A 15,803-nucleotide genomic window follows, 5' to 3' on the forward strand; every position below is an offset into this window, starting at 1 on the left:
ATGTGGGTGTTGCTGGCAAGGCCAGCATTTGTTGCCTTTGACAACTGAGTGGCTTGCTTGGCCATTTCAAGGGCAGTTAAGAGTCAACCACATTGCTGTGGGTCTGGAGTCACATGTAGGCCAGACCAGGTAAAGACAGCAGATTTCCTTCCCTAAAGGACATTGATGAACCAGTTGGGGTTTTACTACAATCGATAGTTTAAAAAAATCTAGCCATGAAACAAACTAATTGAATCTAAATTCCACCAGCTACCATTGTGGGATTTGAACCAGTGTTCAGACATTAGTCTGGGCCTCTGCATGACTAGTTCAGTGACATTAGCACTACACCACCATCTTCCCTGGAAACATTAAAGGGAGATTCTGAAATCCAGTATTAATGGGAGAGAAGCAGTGCAGGATCTTTGGAGTATAACCCAGGAGATCTGGACTCGCCTATCTCTGCAGGTTTGGAGCTGTTCGGGATCAGATGCCCAAGTTGAGCCTCGTCGTCTCCTCCTCCCCTCCTCCCCATTCTTTTTCTCCCATGCTGCCTGCCCCACCCTGTTAACCCACAATTATTAATATATAGGCAGATTCATCTAGCTTGACCTGCCTTTTAAGTCCCTTGCTTGCGTTCGAAATTTGTCATGTCCAAAATAAAAACTAGATTTTTCTTTTTTCCCTCATTGAATTTACCCAGGTTTTCAAAGGTTCAGAAATTTTCCACTGAATTTTATCCTTACATTTATGTTAAAACCTGTGGGGAAAGGAAATATAAAAAAGTTTTAAATTCTAGTCACGCTTTATTGGTCCTTAGTAACTATACAATATATAAACTCGGAGAACTAGGTAGTGAATGATAGAATACTAAAGCCTAGTCTTTATTCACTTATAAGCTTTTATTTGCAGAGATACATTACAAACTGTGCACCTCCAACAAAAAGCCCTCTTTAAGCCTGCTCCTATGTGAGTTCCCAATTTCTACCCACCACCTGAATACAATTGATGTACAGTAAATATACAAGAGATCAGTTTAGTGTTTGTTTTTTTAATAAAGAAACAAGACAGACAGTGATTGTCTTGGCGCCAGGACTTTGCAAGTCGCTGCATTTGATTGTTTAGACACCGTCTCGTGGGCTTAAAGGGGCAGTCCAGTTTCATAGTTAACTATCGCTATAGTGATGGTTAACTATGTATGAGAAAAGCCATTGGAGATACGCTACTGGCTGAAGAAATATCTTGGTCATCAAAAGATGTGACTAGCATAAGAATCTGAATCCTGATCATGCAAGATGTAGTTTTATAGATACTGAGATGTTTCAAGGTTATTAAGCCATGACACACATTGTAGCTATCTGGTTTTCATAAAACTTCCACATGTAATTGGAATCTTATAATCCAGTTAGTTGATGAATTTGAGGGTGTGGGAGGGAAGCCACCTTACCTTGAGGTTACGCATTCTCTGGCTCCTCCAAACAAAAAATTACCCATGTATTTCAGAACAATGTGCAGCTGAAGGATGGTGTTTACCCAATCAATGTTAAAAGATGAAAATTCCTCCAAGTTAGTGGTTTCAGGTAACTTATTTGCCTTTTCCATTTCCCTGGTAGATGATCAAATAGTAATTGTATGTGGAAATTAAATGTTTTTCAAAGAAGTATGATAGATAATTTAACACTGGAGCACGCAAGTGACGTATTGTAACCTTACCTGTAAAATAATTTTTTTAATTTTAAAGGTACAGCGTATTGTCAGTTTATGGACATGCTTTTCCCTGGTTGTGTTGGACTGAAAAAGGTGAAATTTCAAGCCAAACTGGAACATGAATATATTCACAATTTCAAACTTTTACAAGCCGCCTTCAAGAGAATGGGTGTTGACAAAGTAAGTTAATTATAAATTGTTTGCATTACAGTTGTACTGTCATCTTGCAATACATTAGATTGCCATCAAAAGCAGCCAATTTTATTTCCATGATTGTTGCTCTGTCAGATGCATAAAAACGAGTTCAGTATTTTGTCATAACTTAATAAAGTTTCATAAATGTACAGACTTATTTGAAAATTGGTATTTCAAAAATTACTTGTAGTTTGGTTACACTCTTAACAAACTGCAAAATGGTGTACAAGTGCAATTTTGTATATTGTTTCTACTTATTTCTCAACCCAGCTCTACCTCTCCTTCCTCTCAAACCCTTCCAATGCCCCTATGCTTTCAGACTGCCTGTCCGATATCCAGTCTTCAGTTAGCTGTAATTTTGTCCAGTTAAGAATTGGAAGACTAAAGCCATCATCTTTGTCCCTTTCTTAGCCTTGTCATTGATTCCAACTCCCAACCTGGCCACGGAGTTGAGCTGAGTTAAACTGTTCCAACCCCAGCATGCTATTTGACTCCGTGCTGAACTTCCAATGTCTTGTCCTCACAAGCACAATTAAAACAGTAAGTGCTGGAAGTACTCAGCAGGTCTGGCTGCATCTGTGGAGAGACAAACCGAGTTAACGTTTCAGGTCTGTGACCTTTCATCAGAACAGGCAAAAGTTAGAAATGTAATAGGCTTTGAGCAAGAGAGGAGGTGAGGTGGGGGGGGGGGAAACAAAAGGGAAGGTGGGAGATTGGGCGGAGGGCAGGAGCGATTAACTGACCAATGTCATGGAATAAAAGGCTAAGGGAGTACTAATTGTTATAGTAATAAACAAAGCATCAGTCCAGAGAGTGTATTATTGGCAGAATAATGAACCGCTCTGTCTGAAAGCAAAAACATGAACAGGTTTAAGATAGGCACGTGGTTTTAAAAAAAAAAAAAAACTGGCAGTCATGCTCTGAAATTGCATGACTGCCAATTTTTTTTTTAACCATGTGCCTGTCTTAAACTTCATGTTTTTGCTTTCAGACAGAGCTGTTCACTATTCTGCCTTTAACACTCTCTGGAATAATGCTTTGTCTTTTACTATACCTATTAGCACTGCCTTTGCCTTTTATTCCATGACATCTTTGTCATTTAATCTTTCCTGCCCTCTGTCCTATCATGCACCTTCCCTTTTGTTGTTCTTCCCCTGTGCCCTTTCACTTGCTCAAAGCCTATTACATATCTAACTTCTTGCAATTCTGATGAAAGGGCACAGACCTGAACCATTAACTCTTTCTCCACAGATGCTGCCAGACCTGCTGAGTATTTCCAACACTTGATGGAAATCTGAAATTAAAACTGTATCAACAATATTTTGCATCTTTATTTATCACAATCTCAATGGTTGCCTACTCCCATTTCTACATCCCTTGCCTCCACATCTGCAGCCCATCTCCTGCTGAAATGCACATCCTTGGCATTGTCATCTTCATATTCGACTCTTCTAATGTTCTCTTGGAAGACTTCCTATTCTTCACACTCAATAAACTTCAGCTCATCCAAAAATCTGTTGCAAGTATCCTATCCTACACCAAGTCCTGCTCAGTTCTACTCTTGCTCCCAATCCTCCAATTTAAAATGCTGATTTTTTTTTTTATTGTTCAAATCCCTTCCTTGGTTTGCTTCTACCTATCTGTGGTAATTTATTCCAGCTCGAGATTTCCCTTCAGAATTCTCTGGTCCACTGACTTATGCCTGTTGTACATTCTTCCCTCCCTTCATGACATCATTGGCAGTTGTGCTTTTGGCTGCTTAAGTTCTGTGTTCTGGAGTTATCTTCCCTAAACTCTGCATTTCCATCTCCCTCCTTTTTAAGATCCTCCTCAAAATGCTCTCCTTTTGTCACACCTCCAAATATCTCCTTCCTGGATGATTTTCTCTGTTCAATTTGTTTATCTGAATTCAACTTTTTCTTTAATCATTTTTATTAAAAAAAACAGAAATATATGGTAGGCTTGAATTGTTAATTCGAAACTAGCAATTAGTGAATTTCACTCACTCCTGCTGATCCTGAACAGATCATCCGCCTAAAAAAGAAAGTTAGCAAAAAGTCAAAGTGGAGACAAAATTTGTCTAATTTTCTTTTGTTTTTTCAGATTATCCCTGTTGATAAACTAGTAAAAGGAAAATTTCAAGACAATTTTGAGTTTGTTCAATGGTTCAAGAAATTCTTTGATGCAAACTACGATGGTAAAGAGTATGATCCCATACTTGCCCGGCAAGGTCAGGAAGCAGGTCCACCAGCCAATCATGGTGACCAGGTTTTCAATAAACCTAAGAAAGCAGTCAGTGCAGGAAGCACAGGTATTGCATTTTATTCAATATTTTTAATGAAACAGCTGTGGAAATGTATTGTGTATTCAAAACTGATCTAGTTATGAAACTATTAGTATTTGTTTTCCAGGTTTGATTTTGGTTGACAGAAGTACCAGAAACAGATTTGGTTTTATTCTAATGAAGCTTTAGGGTAATTGGAGTCCGGATGTATTTTTGTGTCTGGGTGTGCACTTTATATTCATATTAGAAAAAATGCATGAAGGGGCAATAGAGCAATGCCAAAATATTTCACACCAGAAAGAAATATCTTGTAACTGATGGCCTAATACAATATAACTAGATATTTGTAAACTGGTACCATGACGTTTCCAGTCAGTCAGCTGATAGACTGGATTGTACAGTTAAGATGGTTTCCTTGTAATAGTTCTGCTCCACAGCATTTAAATGGTGGGTTCTGATTTTGTTAGCGTCATGAGCAGGCAACTAAGGTTTCTTTTGGTTAAACTGTCTCCTAAAAAGCGAGGACTCCAAATGTTAGTCGTATTCATTTATAACTAAGCTCTGGTTAGATCTGCTTATTCATCTTTGGTACAGAGGGAGAAGTAGGTGATCATGTAAGCTCCATCCCATCTAGCTTTACTGTTGTATTGGCACCTTTTGGTATTTCAGTATTGTTTCAATTCTTCATAGCACCCGATGTCTTCATAGCACTCAAAATGCCTTCGGCACCAAACGTTTAGTGTTTTACATTCTACATTGCATCAGTCAGTTTTTATTTTGCAGCGCAGGGGCTGAGATTATCTGCAGCCTGAATTAGATAGATTTTTGTCTTGCTGCAGCTAAAGTATGTGCACCCCCTTGAAGCTATGGATACTCTTGTGAAAGGTGCTTATTACCTTGTTCAATATCTGTACAAGGCAAGCAAGGAAGGATCGGATAATGTTGTCTAAATGGATGTAGTCAATACTTCAGGGAAAATGACAAGTATTTTATTCAGCCCTCTTCACCTGACTAGGAATAGAGGAAGCTGGTTTCTTTTAAGGTAATTGTCTTTGGCAAAAGAACCAGTGTGAGGGACAAAAATACACGGCGGGCTATGATGATTGGGAATGCATTGTCTAAAAGGGTGGTGAAAGCAGTTTCAATAATAACTTTCAAAAGGGAATTGGATAAATACTCGAAGGGGAAGAAATGTAGAGGAGTGGTTCTAATTCAATAGCTTTCAAAGAGCCAGAATAGGCGTGATGAGTGAAATGGCCACTTTTTGTGCAGCATCTAAAAGTAGTTTTATACTGAGGCATTTTCTGAAAAAGCCACTCCATATCTGCCTTTGTTTTGTCTGATATGAGAAGACCTTGGGTTGGTTTAAGTTTAAAATTGAATGATCACATTTGTGATCTACATTTATTATTTGTCACTGAAGAATGACTGACTGGAAACTTCATGGTACCAGTTTACAAGCATCATCCAGTTATATTGTATTAGGCCATCAGTTACTAGATATTTCTTGTGTGAAATATTTCGGCATTGCTCTCTCTATTGCCCCTTCATGCAGTTCCAATATTAAAGATAACATTTTTGGATAACAGATCCAACGGTTGGTACTCACTGCTATTTGTTTGTTTGATTTGGTTATTGGGTCAAATATTTTCCTAGCATCTTTATGGGAGAGCTTTTTTCAATTGGATGCAGCTAAGCTTCAGCTCTCGTGATCAGGGTAACATGTTGGTGGAGCTTTGAATAGTGCATGAATGATGGGGTTGGTAGAATTGTTAGGAAGTAAGAGTTTCACATAAATTAAAATCGCTGGTCAGTTTTCTAGGATCTCTCTTGGGAAGTTGTCCAACAGGTGGATAGTACAGTGACAATCAAAGAACAAGCATCAGATCAACCAACTAAGCTGTCTGGCAATGAAGTTTTTTGTATGCGTTTCATCCACAGGGTAATTTTGTTCAGTAAAGTAAAGTGGCTTGATAGATTTTCTCAACTGATGATCTGGGTATTGTCGTATACTTGACTTTTTTTTAAAAAAGGGTTAGGTAACTCCAGATTGACTCGAAGGCTGTTGAGAAGTGTCCACTCCAATTGAAATCAATGGAGCTGCTACAGGAGCATGTGGAGTATCTTGATGGAACTATTTTGCACTTTCACTCTAGTTTGAAAATATATTGTAAAAACATAATTGCCAATGGTTTTCTTTTTGGAAAATAGAGATGGAAAATATTTTGTATATAGAAATAATCCTCTTATCCACTCCTCCCAACTTGTAAAAACATTTTCTTCATTTTAAAATAAATTTCCTGAAGGATTTGAAGTGGAGTAGTCTGGTAGTGCACTCTGTTGTTCTGCAGTGAATTTTACCATAATATTATGGATGCAAGTTTTCACCCTTGATTTTCCATCGTTTAGGTTTGACCGTGCCATCTAGATGGTGCTGAACTGACTAGATGCTTTCTGCTGAAAGGATAGATTAGTCGAAGGGTGGCCTTTTTAGCCATGCATAAGTATTGCCTATCAGCAATATTGTTTAAATCAACCTACTTCCCTGTATGGTTCTGGCAATATGCTTCAAGTATTTACAAAGATATTTGGACTGAACAGGCTCTTTTTTTTAATATAGCTTAGGTGATCAATCCACACAATACAGAAGGTAACAATTCAGATTTCTCTCCCTCCTGCTATTTGATTTAGCATCGCAACTTCACCGTATTTATACACTGGGTGTTTAACCAGCGGTTGGTCAAGACTATCAGATTGCTGTCCATCTTGCATTTAGATACGTTGCTGACTGACTTGCCATTTTATTTCTGTTTTAGTTAAGCACACATTTCTACAATTATGGTACTTTTTTTTTTCCTTTTGGGTAGTTAAGCTTGCCTTTTGAAAGTTTGGACAGGGTGCACCTGAAGAGTTGATAATTTCAAGAGGTGTGCTACACAAGAGAACCATTTCTGTGAACTTTTTAAGTCTTAAAAAAACTTGCATTTATATTGCGTCTTTCACAACCTCAGGATGTCCTAAAGTGCTTTACAGCTAAATAAATACTTTTGAAGTTGTGATGTAGGAAATGCAGCAGCCAATTTGCCTGCAGTAATGTGATGATGACTAGATAATCTGACTTCGTGATGTTGGTGGAGGGTCCAAGTGTTGATGAGGACACTGGGGGGGACACTCCCAAGCTTTTTGAAATATTACCATGGGATCCACTTGAGAGGCAGACAGGACAGGACTCGAGTCTGTATTGCACTGCAGTGTCAGCATAGATTTCTGGAATGGGAAAGAAAGAGACGGACTTACATTTGTATAGTGCTTTTCGTGACCACTAGACATCTCCAAAAGCGCCTTACCACCATTGTAATGTAGGAAACATGGCAGCCAATCTGCACATAGCAAATACCCAGAAACAGCGATGTGATGATCAGCATATGAACTATTTTTTCTGATTGAAGGATAAATATTGGCCTGGGCATGGGGGACAACTCCCCTGCTGCTCTTCAAAATACTGCCATGGGATCTTTTACATCCACCCGAGCAGACAGACGGGACTTCGGTTTAATGTCTCATCCGAAAGTACTGCAGTAGTGTGTCAGCCTTGATTTTTGTGCTAAAGCCTTGGAGTGGGACTTGAACCCAGAACCTCTGAAAGATAGAAGAAACAAAGGTTAAATGTGCACCGCACGAATTTGGCAGCGTTGCAGGGTATTTATTTAAATGCAAGGAATTGAGGGCACAGACACATGGCAACACAAAATTGTTGCTATAACGGAAACTTGGCATAAAGAGGGGTAAGAATGGCAGTTCAACATCCCTGGATATTGAGTTTTCAGGTGTGATGGGGAGATAAAAAAGGTGGGCATGTAGCATTACTAGTTAAGGAGTCAATAACCGCTTTGAGGAGGGGTAATATGCTAAATGAATCATCAAACAACGCCATATGGATGGAGCTCAAATGACAAGGGGGCAGCCACATTACTGGGAGTGTACTGTAGACCCCCAAATAGTGAGAGGGAGATAGAAGAACAAAGATGCAGACAAATTTCTGAGTGCAAAAACTATAGGGCAATAATTGGGGATTTTAACCAGCTTAATATCAAAAGGGATACAAACAGTGTGAATGGTACAGACAGCACAAAATTCTTGAACTGCATTCAAGAGAACTTTTTTAGCCAGCACGTAACAAGCCCAACGAGAGGAGGTGCTATTCTAGATTTAGTCTTCGGTAATGAAGTTGGGCAACTGGATGAAGTAACAGTGGGTAACCATTTTGTAGATAGTGACCAAATTGCAGTTAGTTTTAACATAATCATGGAAAAGTACAAAGATAAAACCGGAAAAGTTCTAAATTGGGGGAAGGTAAATTTTACAAAACTGAGGTGACCTGACAAAACTGGACTGGATACAGCTACTTGAAGGAAAATCAGTAGCATACCTGTGGGAGGCATTCAAGAGTGAGATACTACAGGCACAGTGTAGGCATGCCCCCACAAAGATTAAGGGTGGTACTGCCATATCTAGAGCCCCCTGGTTATCTAGAAGTTTACGGGGTAAATTGAAGCAAAAAATGAAAGCTATGACGATCACAAATATCTTAATAATTCAGAAAGCTTAGAGTATATAAAGTGCTGGGGTGAAGTAAAAAAGGAAATTAGAAAAGCAGAGAGGACATGAAAAATTATTGGCAGGTAAAATCAAGGAAAACCTGAAGATGTGTTTTCAGTACATTAAGAGCACGAGGATAACTAAGAAAAGGGTAGGGCCTATCAGATGTACAGGGGAACTTATGTGTGGATGCAGAAGATGTGAGCAGGGTACTGAATGAGTTTTTTTTTGTCTCTTCACAAAGTTGTTGCAGCCATTGTAGTTAGAGGGGGAATGTGAAATATTAGATCTGATGAGCATAATGAGAGAGGAAGTGCTTGAGGGTCGGACATCCCTGAAGGTGGATAAATCGCCAGGATCGGTTGGATTGCATCCCAGGTTGTTAAAGTAACCAGGGAGGAAATAGCAGATGCACTGAGGATCATCAAATCCTCACCTAGATACGGCCCAGGTGCCAGAAGATTGGAGGTCGGTGAACGTTATACCATTGTTTAAAAAGGGTGCGAGGGATAGGCAAAATAGTTGTAAGCTGGTCAGTCTGACCTCAGTGGTGGATAAATTATTAGAATCAGTTCTGAGGAACAGGATAAACTGCCACTTAGAAAGGCATGGAATAATCAGATAGTCAGCATGGATTTGTTAAGGGAAGCTCATGTCTTACTAACTTAATTGAGTTTTTTGAGGAAGTAACAAGGAGGATTGATGAGGGTAGTGCAGTGGATGTGGTCGACATGGATTTTAGTAAGGCATTTGACAAAGTCTCGCATGGCAGATTGGTCAGTGAAATGAAAGCCCATGGGATACAGGGGAGTGTGGCAGGTTGGATCCAAAATTGGCTCGGACAGGAAACAAAAGGTAGTAGTCGACAGATGTTTTTGCGAATGGAAAACTGTTTCCAGTGGCATTCCACAGGGCTCAGTGTTGTGTCCCTTGCTGTTTGTGGTATATATTAATGATTTGGACTTTAATGTGGGAGACATGATTGGGAAATTTGCTGATGACACAGAAATTGGCCGTGTAGTTGATAGTGAAGAGGATAGCCGTAGACTTCAGAATGATATCAATGGTTTGGTTGAGTGGGTGGAAAAGTGGCCAATGGAATTCAATCCAGAGAGTTAGGTATTGCATTTGGGGAGGGCAAATAAAGTGAAGGAATACACAATAAACAGGAGGATATTGAGAGGGGTAGAAGAAGTGAAACCTTGGAGTGCATGTCCACAGGTCCCTGAAGGTGGCAGGACAGGTAGATAGAGTGGTGAGGAAGGCATATGGATTGCTTTCCTTTATTGGCTGGGCTATAGAGTACAAAAGCAGGGGGATGTGATGCTGGAACTGTATAGAATGCTGGCTAGGCCACAGCTGGAGTATTGCATGCAGTTCTGGTCAGCACATTATAGAAAGGACATAATTGCTCTGGAGAGAGTACAGAGGAGATTGACAAGAATGATGCCAAGGCTTTAAAGTTGCAGCTTTGAGGAAAGACTGGATAGGCTCGGTTTATTTTCCCTGGAACTGAGGAGGCTGAGGGATGACTTAATTGAGGTTTACAAAATTATGAGGGGCCTAGATAGAGTGGACAGGAAGCACCTGCTTCCCCTGGCGGAGAGGTCAGTGACCAGGGGACACAGATTTAAGGACTTGTGGAAGGATCAGAGGGGACATGAGGGGAAACTTTTTCACCCATGGGGTGGAATTTGCTGCCAAGAATGGTGGTGGAAGCAGAGACCCTTAATTCTTTGTACATGGACATACACCTGAAGTGCTGTAACCTGCGGGACTATGGACTAGGTGCTGGAAGGTGGGATTCGTTTTGGGCGGCTAGTTTATTCGGCTGGTGCAGACATGATGGGCTGAAGGGCCTCCTTCTGTGATGTACTTTTTCTATGGTTCTAACCTTGCATTCTCAGTTGAGAATGCTATGAACTGAGCCATCATGTAAGATAGTCTAGATCTAATGTTATTGTTACTGATAACATTGTCTAGGCTTTTAGGATTACTGACCGCTCTACATTTAACTAACTTGCTTATTTTCCAACACTTGTGAAGGTTCTTTTACATTGGTGATTGAATTGAGCTGCTCAGTTACCTGTCAATGACTTGTTACAACAAAGCATTTAAGTTATAAAATTCATCCACATAAATCATTGAAATTTTAAAATTTTTTCAAATTTCTCCATGGCCTTGCACCTCCTTATCTCTGTAGCCTCCTCAGCCTCTCTATCTTTCCTCTTAAAATGCTCCTTAAAACCTATTTCTTCAACCAAGCTTTTGGTCACCTGTCCAATATTTCTAAATGTAGCACATTTGTCAATGCACCTGTGGAGTTCCTTGGGACATTTTTACTACATTAAAAGTACATCAACTTGCATTTATAAATGTGCTGGAAAATAAAAGTGTACTGTTTTAGCAGTTGCACTCTGAGCCTCTCATCTTGATCTCTACAAGCTGTTCATATTGCAAAAATTAACATATTTAAAACTTGTGGAAAAACTTGTGATTCAACTTAAATTGCAAGTTGCCTGATCTTTAAAATGTATAGAATACATCAGTATTGAGTATAATTTGTTGAAGGTCGTATTTTATATTTTCAGTAAATTAGGCTATGGTTATATCTGTATGTAAATTGCTGATGGTTATCTGCTTTGCCACTAGGTGTCAACATGAATTCTACATGTAAATAGAATTTGTCCTTGCAATTTATAAGTTTGATTTTGATGCTGGTATCAAATTCTTTATTGTAAGAGTGAAAACCAATTTCTCATGGGAAACATTTGTTGAAGGCAGATATGGCGAGGAATACTGTATACACTTAATGTATATTGAATCTTCATAATTGTCATTATTTAGTCTTGTGTATGTGTATGGATCTCTTATGCAATTTATATCCTCTAAAAATATAATAAGGAAAAGGGAAAGTGTAGGAGTAATTTGCATTACTGCGTATCCTCCCTTTGACTTTAAGTATCTCACTTGTCTGAGGATTTCAGATTGTTTAGAAAAAATTGAGTGCATAGTTACGATGAACTTTTTCCTTTTAAATATCCTTGTTGCAATCCATTGTGTTTGTAATCTTTCTATTGAAATTCCTGTAAAGTTATTGATTCCATTTTTGTCCTTGTCTATTTTCATAAATTTACTTGTAATTTTCATGCACACCAGTGCATCATTCCCATTTAGGTTTTACAGGATTTAAAAATGAACAACTCCTTTTTAAATGCGATCAATCTCCCCAAGTGAATCTTATTACAAAATACTTCCTTGAGTGTTTCTTTGGGAAATGTTTCATTGTATGGAAGCAAACTCCTGTTGTTACTTGTGCTTAATGTCACTTTTTGGCTGGCATATTTAACTAACTGGATTCCCATTCCCTTGTGCCAATAAATTGAAGAGAAGCTTGACATTTTAACAGAATGCTGGCATATTTTGAATATGCTGTGGATTTGTGGGCCACCTTGTTGTTCATATTGGATAATTTTCTGCTCTATAAATTACAGATGACAATCTAAATACCACAGCACCAGAGAGGAAGGCTCTGAAGTCAACATTCTCTCTAACAAATTTAACAAGATCAAATATTGGTACAATCTTCTAGTACTTATAGAAAAAAAAAATATTTGCATTATGTCCTGTACACAAACTGTGGTGTTGAAAGTAAGCATGGAATTCGGCACATGCCTTATGTTCAGGGAAACTTTCCCAGCAAGTTATTTCGCGCACTGGGTGAAAGTATATTCACACTATTTTTGAGGGAAGAAAAGAGGAAGTTCAGCATTAAATCAAAATACTCTGCAGCAATTATCTAGGCTCCACACAAAAGCACAATTATAGTGGAATCTCAGTTAACTATCAAATAGAGGGAACCCTCCTCCCCCAGCCTGTAATGGAAATTGGAAGATCCCAAATTACACCAGCAATTTGAAGAATAAGAAAATTGACAATGTGACTCAAATTAAATTGGAAAGGTCTGTTGGGACATGCATTTCATTGTGCAGTGATAGTAGACAAAGGAAGTGAATTTATTAAATATGGAATAAATTAGTTCTGACTCCTCGAAAGCATGGATAATTGAAGTTCCACTATGTATCCTGAAATTACTATTCGTTGTGAATGCACGAGTTATCTACCCATATGGATTACAAGCTTGATGTCCACATTCGTACCACCATTATGCTTGCCAATCAAACTTAACACACACATTTTGAAGATTAACTGAAAATTTGGAGTCACCTTCTTGGTAGGTACGGTGAAGATGTCGAGCCTGAATTACAGGTGTATTTTGTTGCTATCTAAACTCAACTCTCATTCACTGGTTGCACTGTTTTTGTTTTGGTTTATTAGTTGGAGGTAAGGTTACATTTTGTGTACCATTTTTCCACTCATTAACACTTGATGTGTATTATATTTGCCTTTATCATGTTTGTTCCTCCTCACCAAAATTATTTTGTTAATAGCAGGTGAGGTTTCTAGCCTGTTTCTGCTATTAACTGCAAGAGTGGATTGTCCAGGTTCTAATCTTAAAATGATAGCCACTAAAATGATGCACTAAATCTTGCAGCTCAGCTAAAATTACTCCTAGGTGTGGATAATGAAGTAAATGATTGACTAGCAACTAGGAGGCTCAACTCTGCTTATAGCTGCATGGTGGTGGGTGGAAATCACACTGCAACTTCACGACTATTCAGTGAGATCTGTCTGAGACATGTACTTTGCAGAAAAACTTTCTTGCACTTTCATTGTCTTAAGTGTTCGATATCCATATAAGCACCAACAACAATGGCAAACCATCCAAGCTGCAAACTTTTAAAGAAAAGATGTTAGAGTGGCACGTCATTTATTAACCTGGCCAAGGCCAAATGTAACCCGATATGTAGTAGCTGTGGGCTTAAACTTCTCAACTACTGGGAATCGAGCGCTACTGTGTATTGGCAGTATTGTTTTAGTAACAATGTAATATTTTTGAACATGACTATTCTAACCTATATTTGTGAATGTGCATATTAATATTCCAGTTACTCAAAAAGTTCATCCAACACCAAAAGTTGCAACTACTCCAAAACCTGTGTCTGGTGCACCTAAAAGGCCTGCAATGGTGGGTAACGGAGATGCGCAAGTTGCAGAGCTAGCTCAACAGGTGATGAGAAATTCTGTTTTTTAGTATTAATTGTTTGGTATGGTTTTAAGATTATCAAGTCTACTTGTATTTGAAGGCTCCTAAATTTAAAGACTATTAGACTTGATTACATTGAAAATGTATTGGATAATACAAATGTGCACATTTTCATTTCTTAACAAAAAGTGGTACTGTAATTTTTATTCTTGAACCAAAACTATAGATTCAGGATTATCTTGGAAGCATGAAGGGGGCAGTAAGAAAGAAATTTTTTTGCAGTTATTAAAATATACAGGGCGTTAGCAGACTGATAAAGGGAGACACTATGTATATTCCAATTCCCTTTTATATTCAAGAAAATATAAAAGATGTAGGACTTAGGCAAGTGTCAGAGTAGATAGCTCTGATACAATGCAACAACTATCTTGTGTGCTGGAGTTTCCAGATTTTGTGTGAACTTTTGTGAACTCAGTGATGCCATTGATTCTCTAGCCAGCGGAAAAGCCCCTGGGAAGGACAGCATTACCCCTGAAATAATCAAGAGTGCCAAGTCTGCTATACTCTCAGCACGACATGAAATGCTTTGCCTGTGCTGGGACGAGGGAGCAGTACCTCAGGACATGCGTGATGCCAATATCATCACCCTCTATAAAAACAAAGGTGACCGCGGTGACGGCAACAACTACCGTGGAATCTCCCTGCTCAGCACAGTGGGGAAAGTCTTTGCTCGAGTCGCTTTAAACAGGCTCCAGAAGCTGGCCGAGTGCGTCTACCTTGAGGCACAGTGTGGCTTTCGAGCAGAGAGATCGACCATTGACATGCTGTTCTCCCTTCATCAGATACAGGAGAAATGCCGAATCTCACCAAAGCCTTTGACCTAGTCAGCAGACGTGGTCTCCTCACACTACTAGAAAAGATGGGATGCCCACCAAAGCTACTAAGTATCACCATCTCATTCCATGACAATATGAAAGACACAATTCAACATAGCGGCACCTCATCAGACCCCTTTCCTATCCTGAGTGGCGTGAAACAGGGCTGTGTTCTCGCACCCACACTTCTTGGGATTTTCTTCTCCCTGCTGCTCTCACATGCGTTCAAGTTTTCAGAAGAAGGAATTTTCCTCCACACAAGATCAGGGGGCAGGTTGTTCAACCTTGCCCGTCTAAGAGCGAAGTCCAAAGTACGGAAAGTCCTCATCAGGGAACTCCTCTTTGCTGATGCTGCTTTAACATCTCACACTGAAGAGTGTCTGCAGAGTCTCATCGACAGGTTTGCGGCTGCCTGCAACGAATTTGGCCTAACCATCAGCCTCAAGAAAACTAACATCATGGGACAGAACGTCAGAAATGCTCCATCCATCAATATTGACGACCACGCTCTGGAAGTGGTTCAAGAGTTCACCTACCTAGGCTCAACTATCACCAGTAACCTGTCCCTAGATGCAGAAATCAACAAGCGCATGAGAAAGGCTTCCACTGCTATGTCCAAACTGGCCAACAGAGTGTGGGAAAATGGTGCACTGACACGGAACACAAAAGTCCGAGTGTATCGAGCCTGTGTCCTCAGTACCTTGCTCTATGGCAGCGAGGCCTGGACAACATATATCAGCCAAGAGCGACGTCTCAATTCATTCCATCTTCGCTGCCTCCGTAGAATACTTGGCATCAGGTGGCAGGACCGTATCTCCAACACAGAAGTCCTTGAGACAGCCAACATCCCCAGCTTATACACACTACTGAGTCAGCGGCGCTTGAGATGGCTTGGCCATGTGAGCCGCATGGAAGATGGCAGGATCCCCAAAGACACATTGTACAGCGAGCTCGCCACTGGTATCAGACCCACCGGCCGTCCATGTCACTGCTTTAAAGACGTCTGCAAACGTGACATGAAGTCCTGTGACATTGATCACAAGTCGTGGGAGTCAGT

At 39.7% G+C, this 15,803-nt stretch overlaps 1 protein-coding gene across 2 annotated transcripts in view; it reads left to right on the forward strand.

Annotated features, from left to right (window-relative positions):
* The window catches only part of LOC137378197 (microtubule-associated protein RP/EB family member 1-like), a 71,755-nt gene that overhangs the window by 32,971 nt on the left and 22,981 nt on the right, over window positions 1-15,803 (forward strand). For both annotated transcript variants that reach the window (XM_068048376.1, XM_068048375.1), the window contains exons 3-5: window positions 1,721-1,866; window positions 3,985-4,192; window positions 13,774-13,895. In XM_068048376.1, coding sequence (XP_067904477.1) covers window positions 1,721-1,866; window positions 3,985-4,192; window positions 13,774-13,895 — 476 coding nt within the window. The remainder of the gene's footprint in view (window positions 1-1,720; window positions 1,867-3,984; window positions 4,193-13,773; window positions 13,896-15,803) is intronic.

Source organism: Heterodontus francisci, chromosome 16 (assembly GCF_036365525.1).
Source record: "Heterodontus francisci isolate sHetFra1 chromosome 16, sHetFra1.hap1, whole genome shotgun sequence".
NCBI classification, from domain to species: Eukaryota; Metazoa; Chordata; class Chondrichthyes; order Heterodontiformes; family Heterodontidae; genus Heterodontus; species Heterodontus francisci.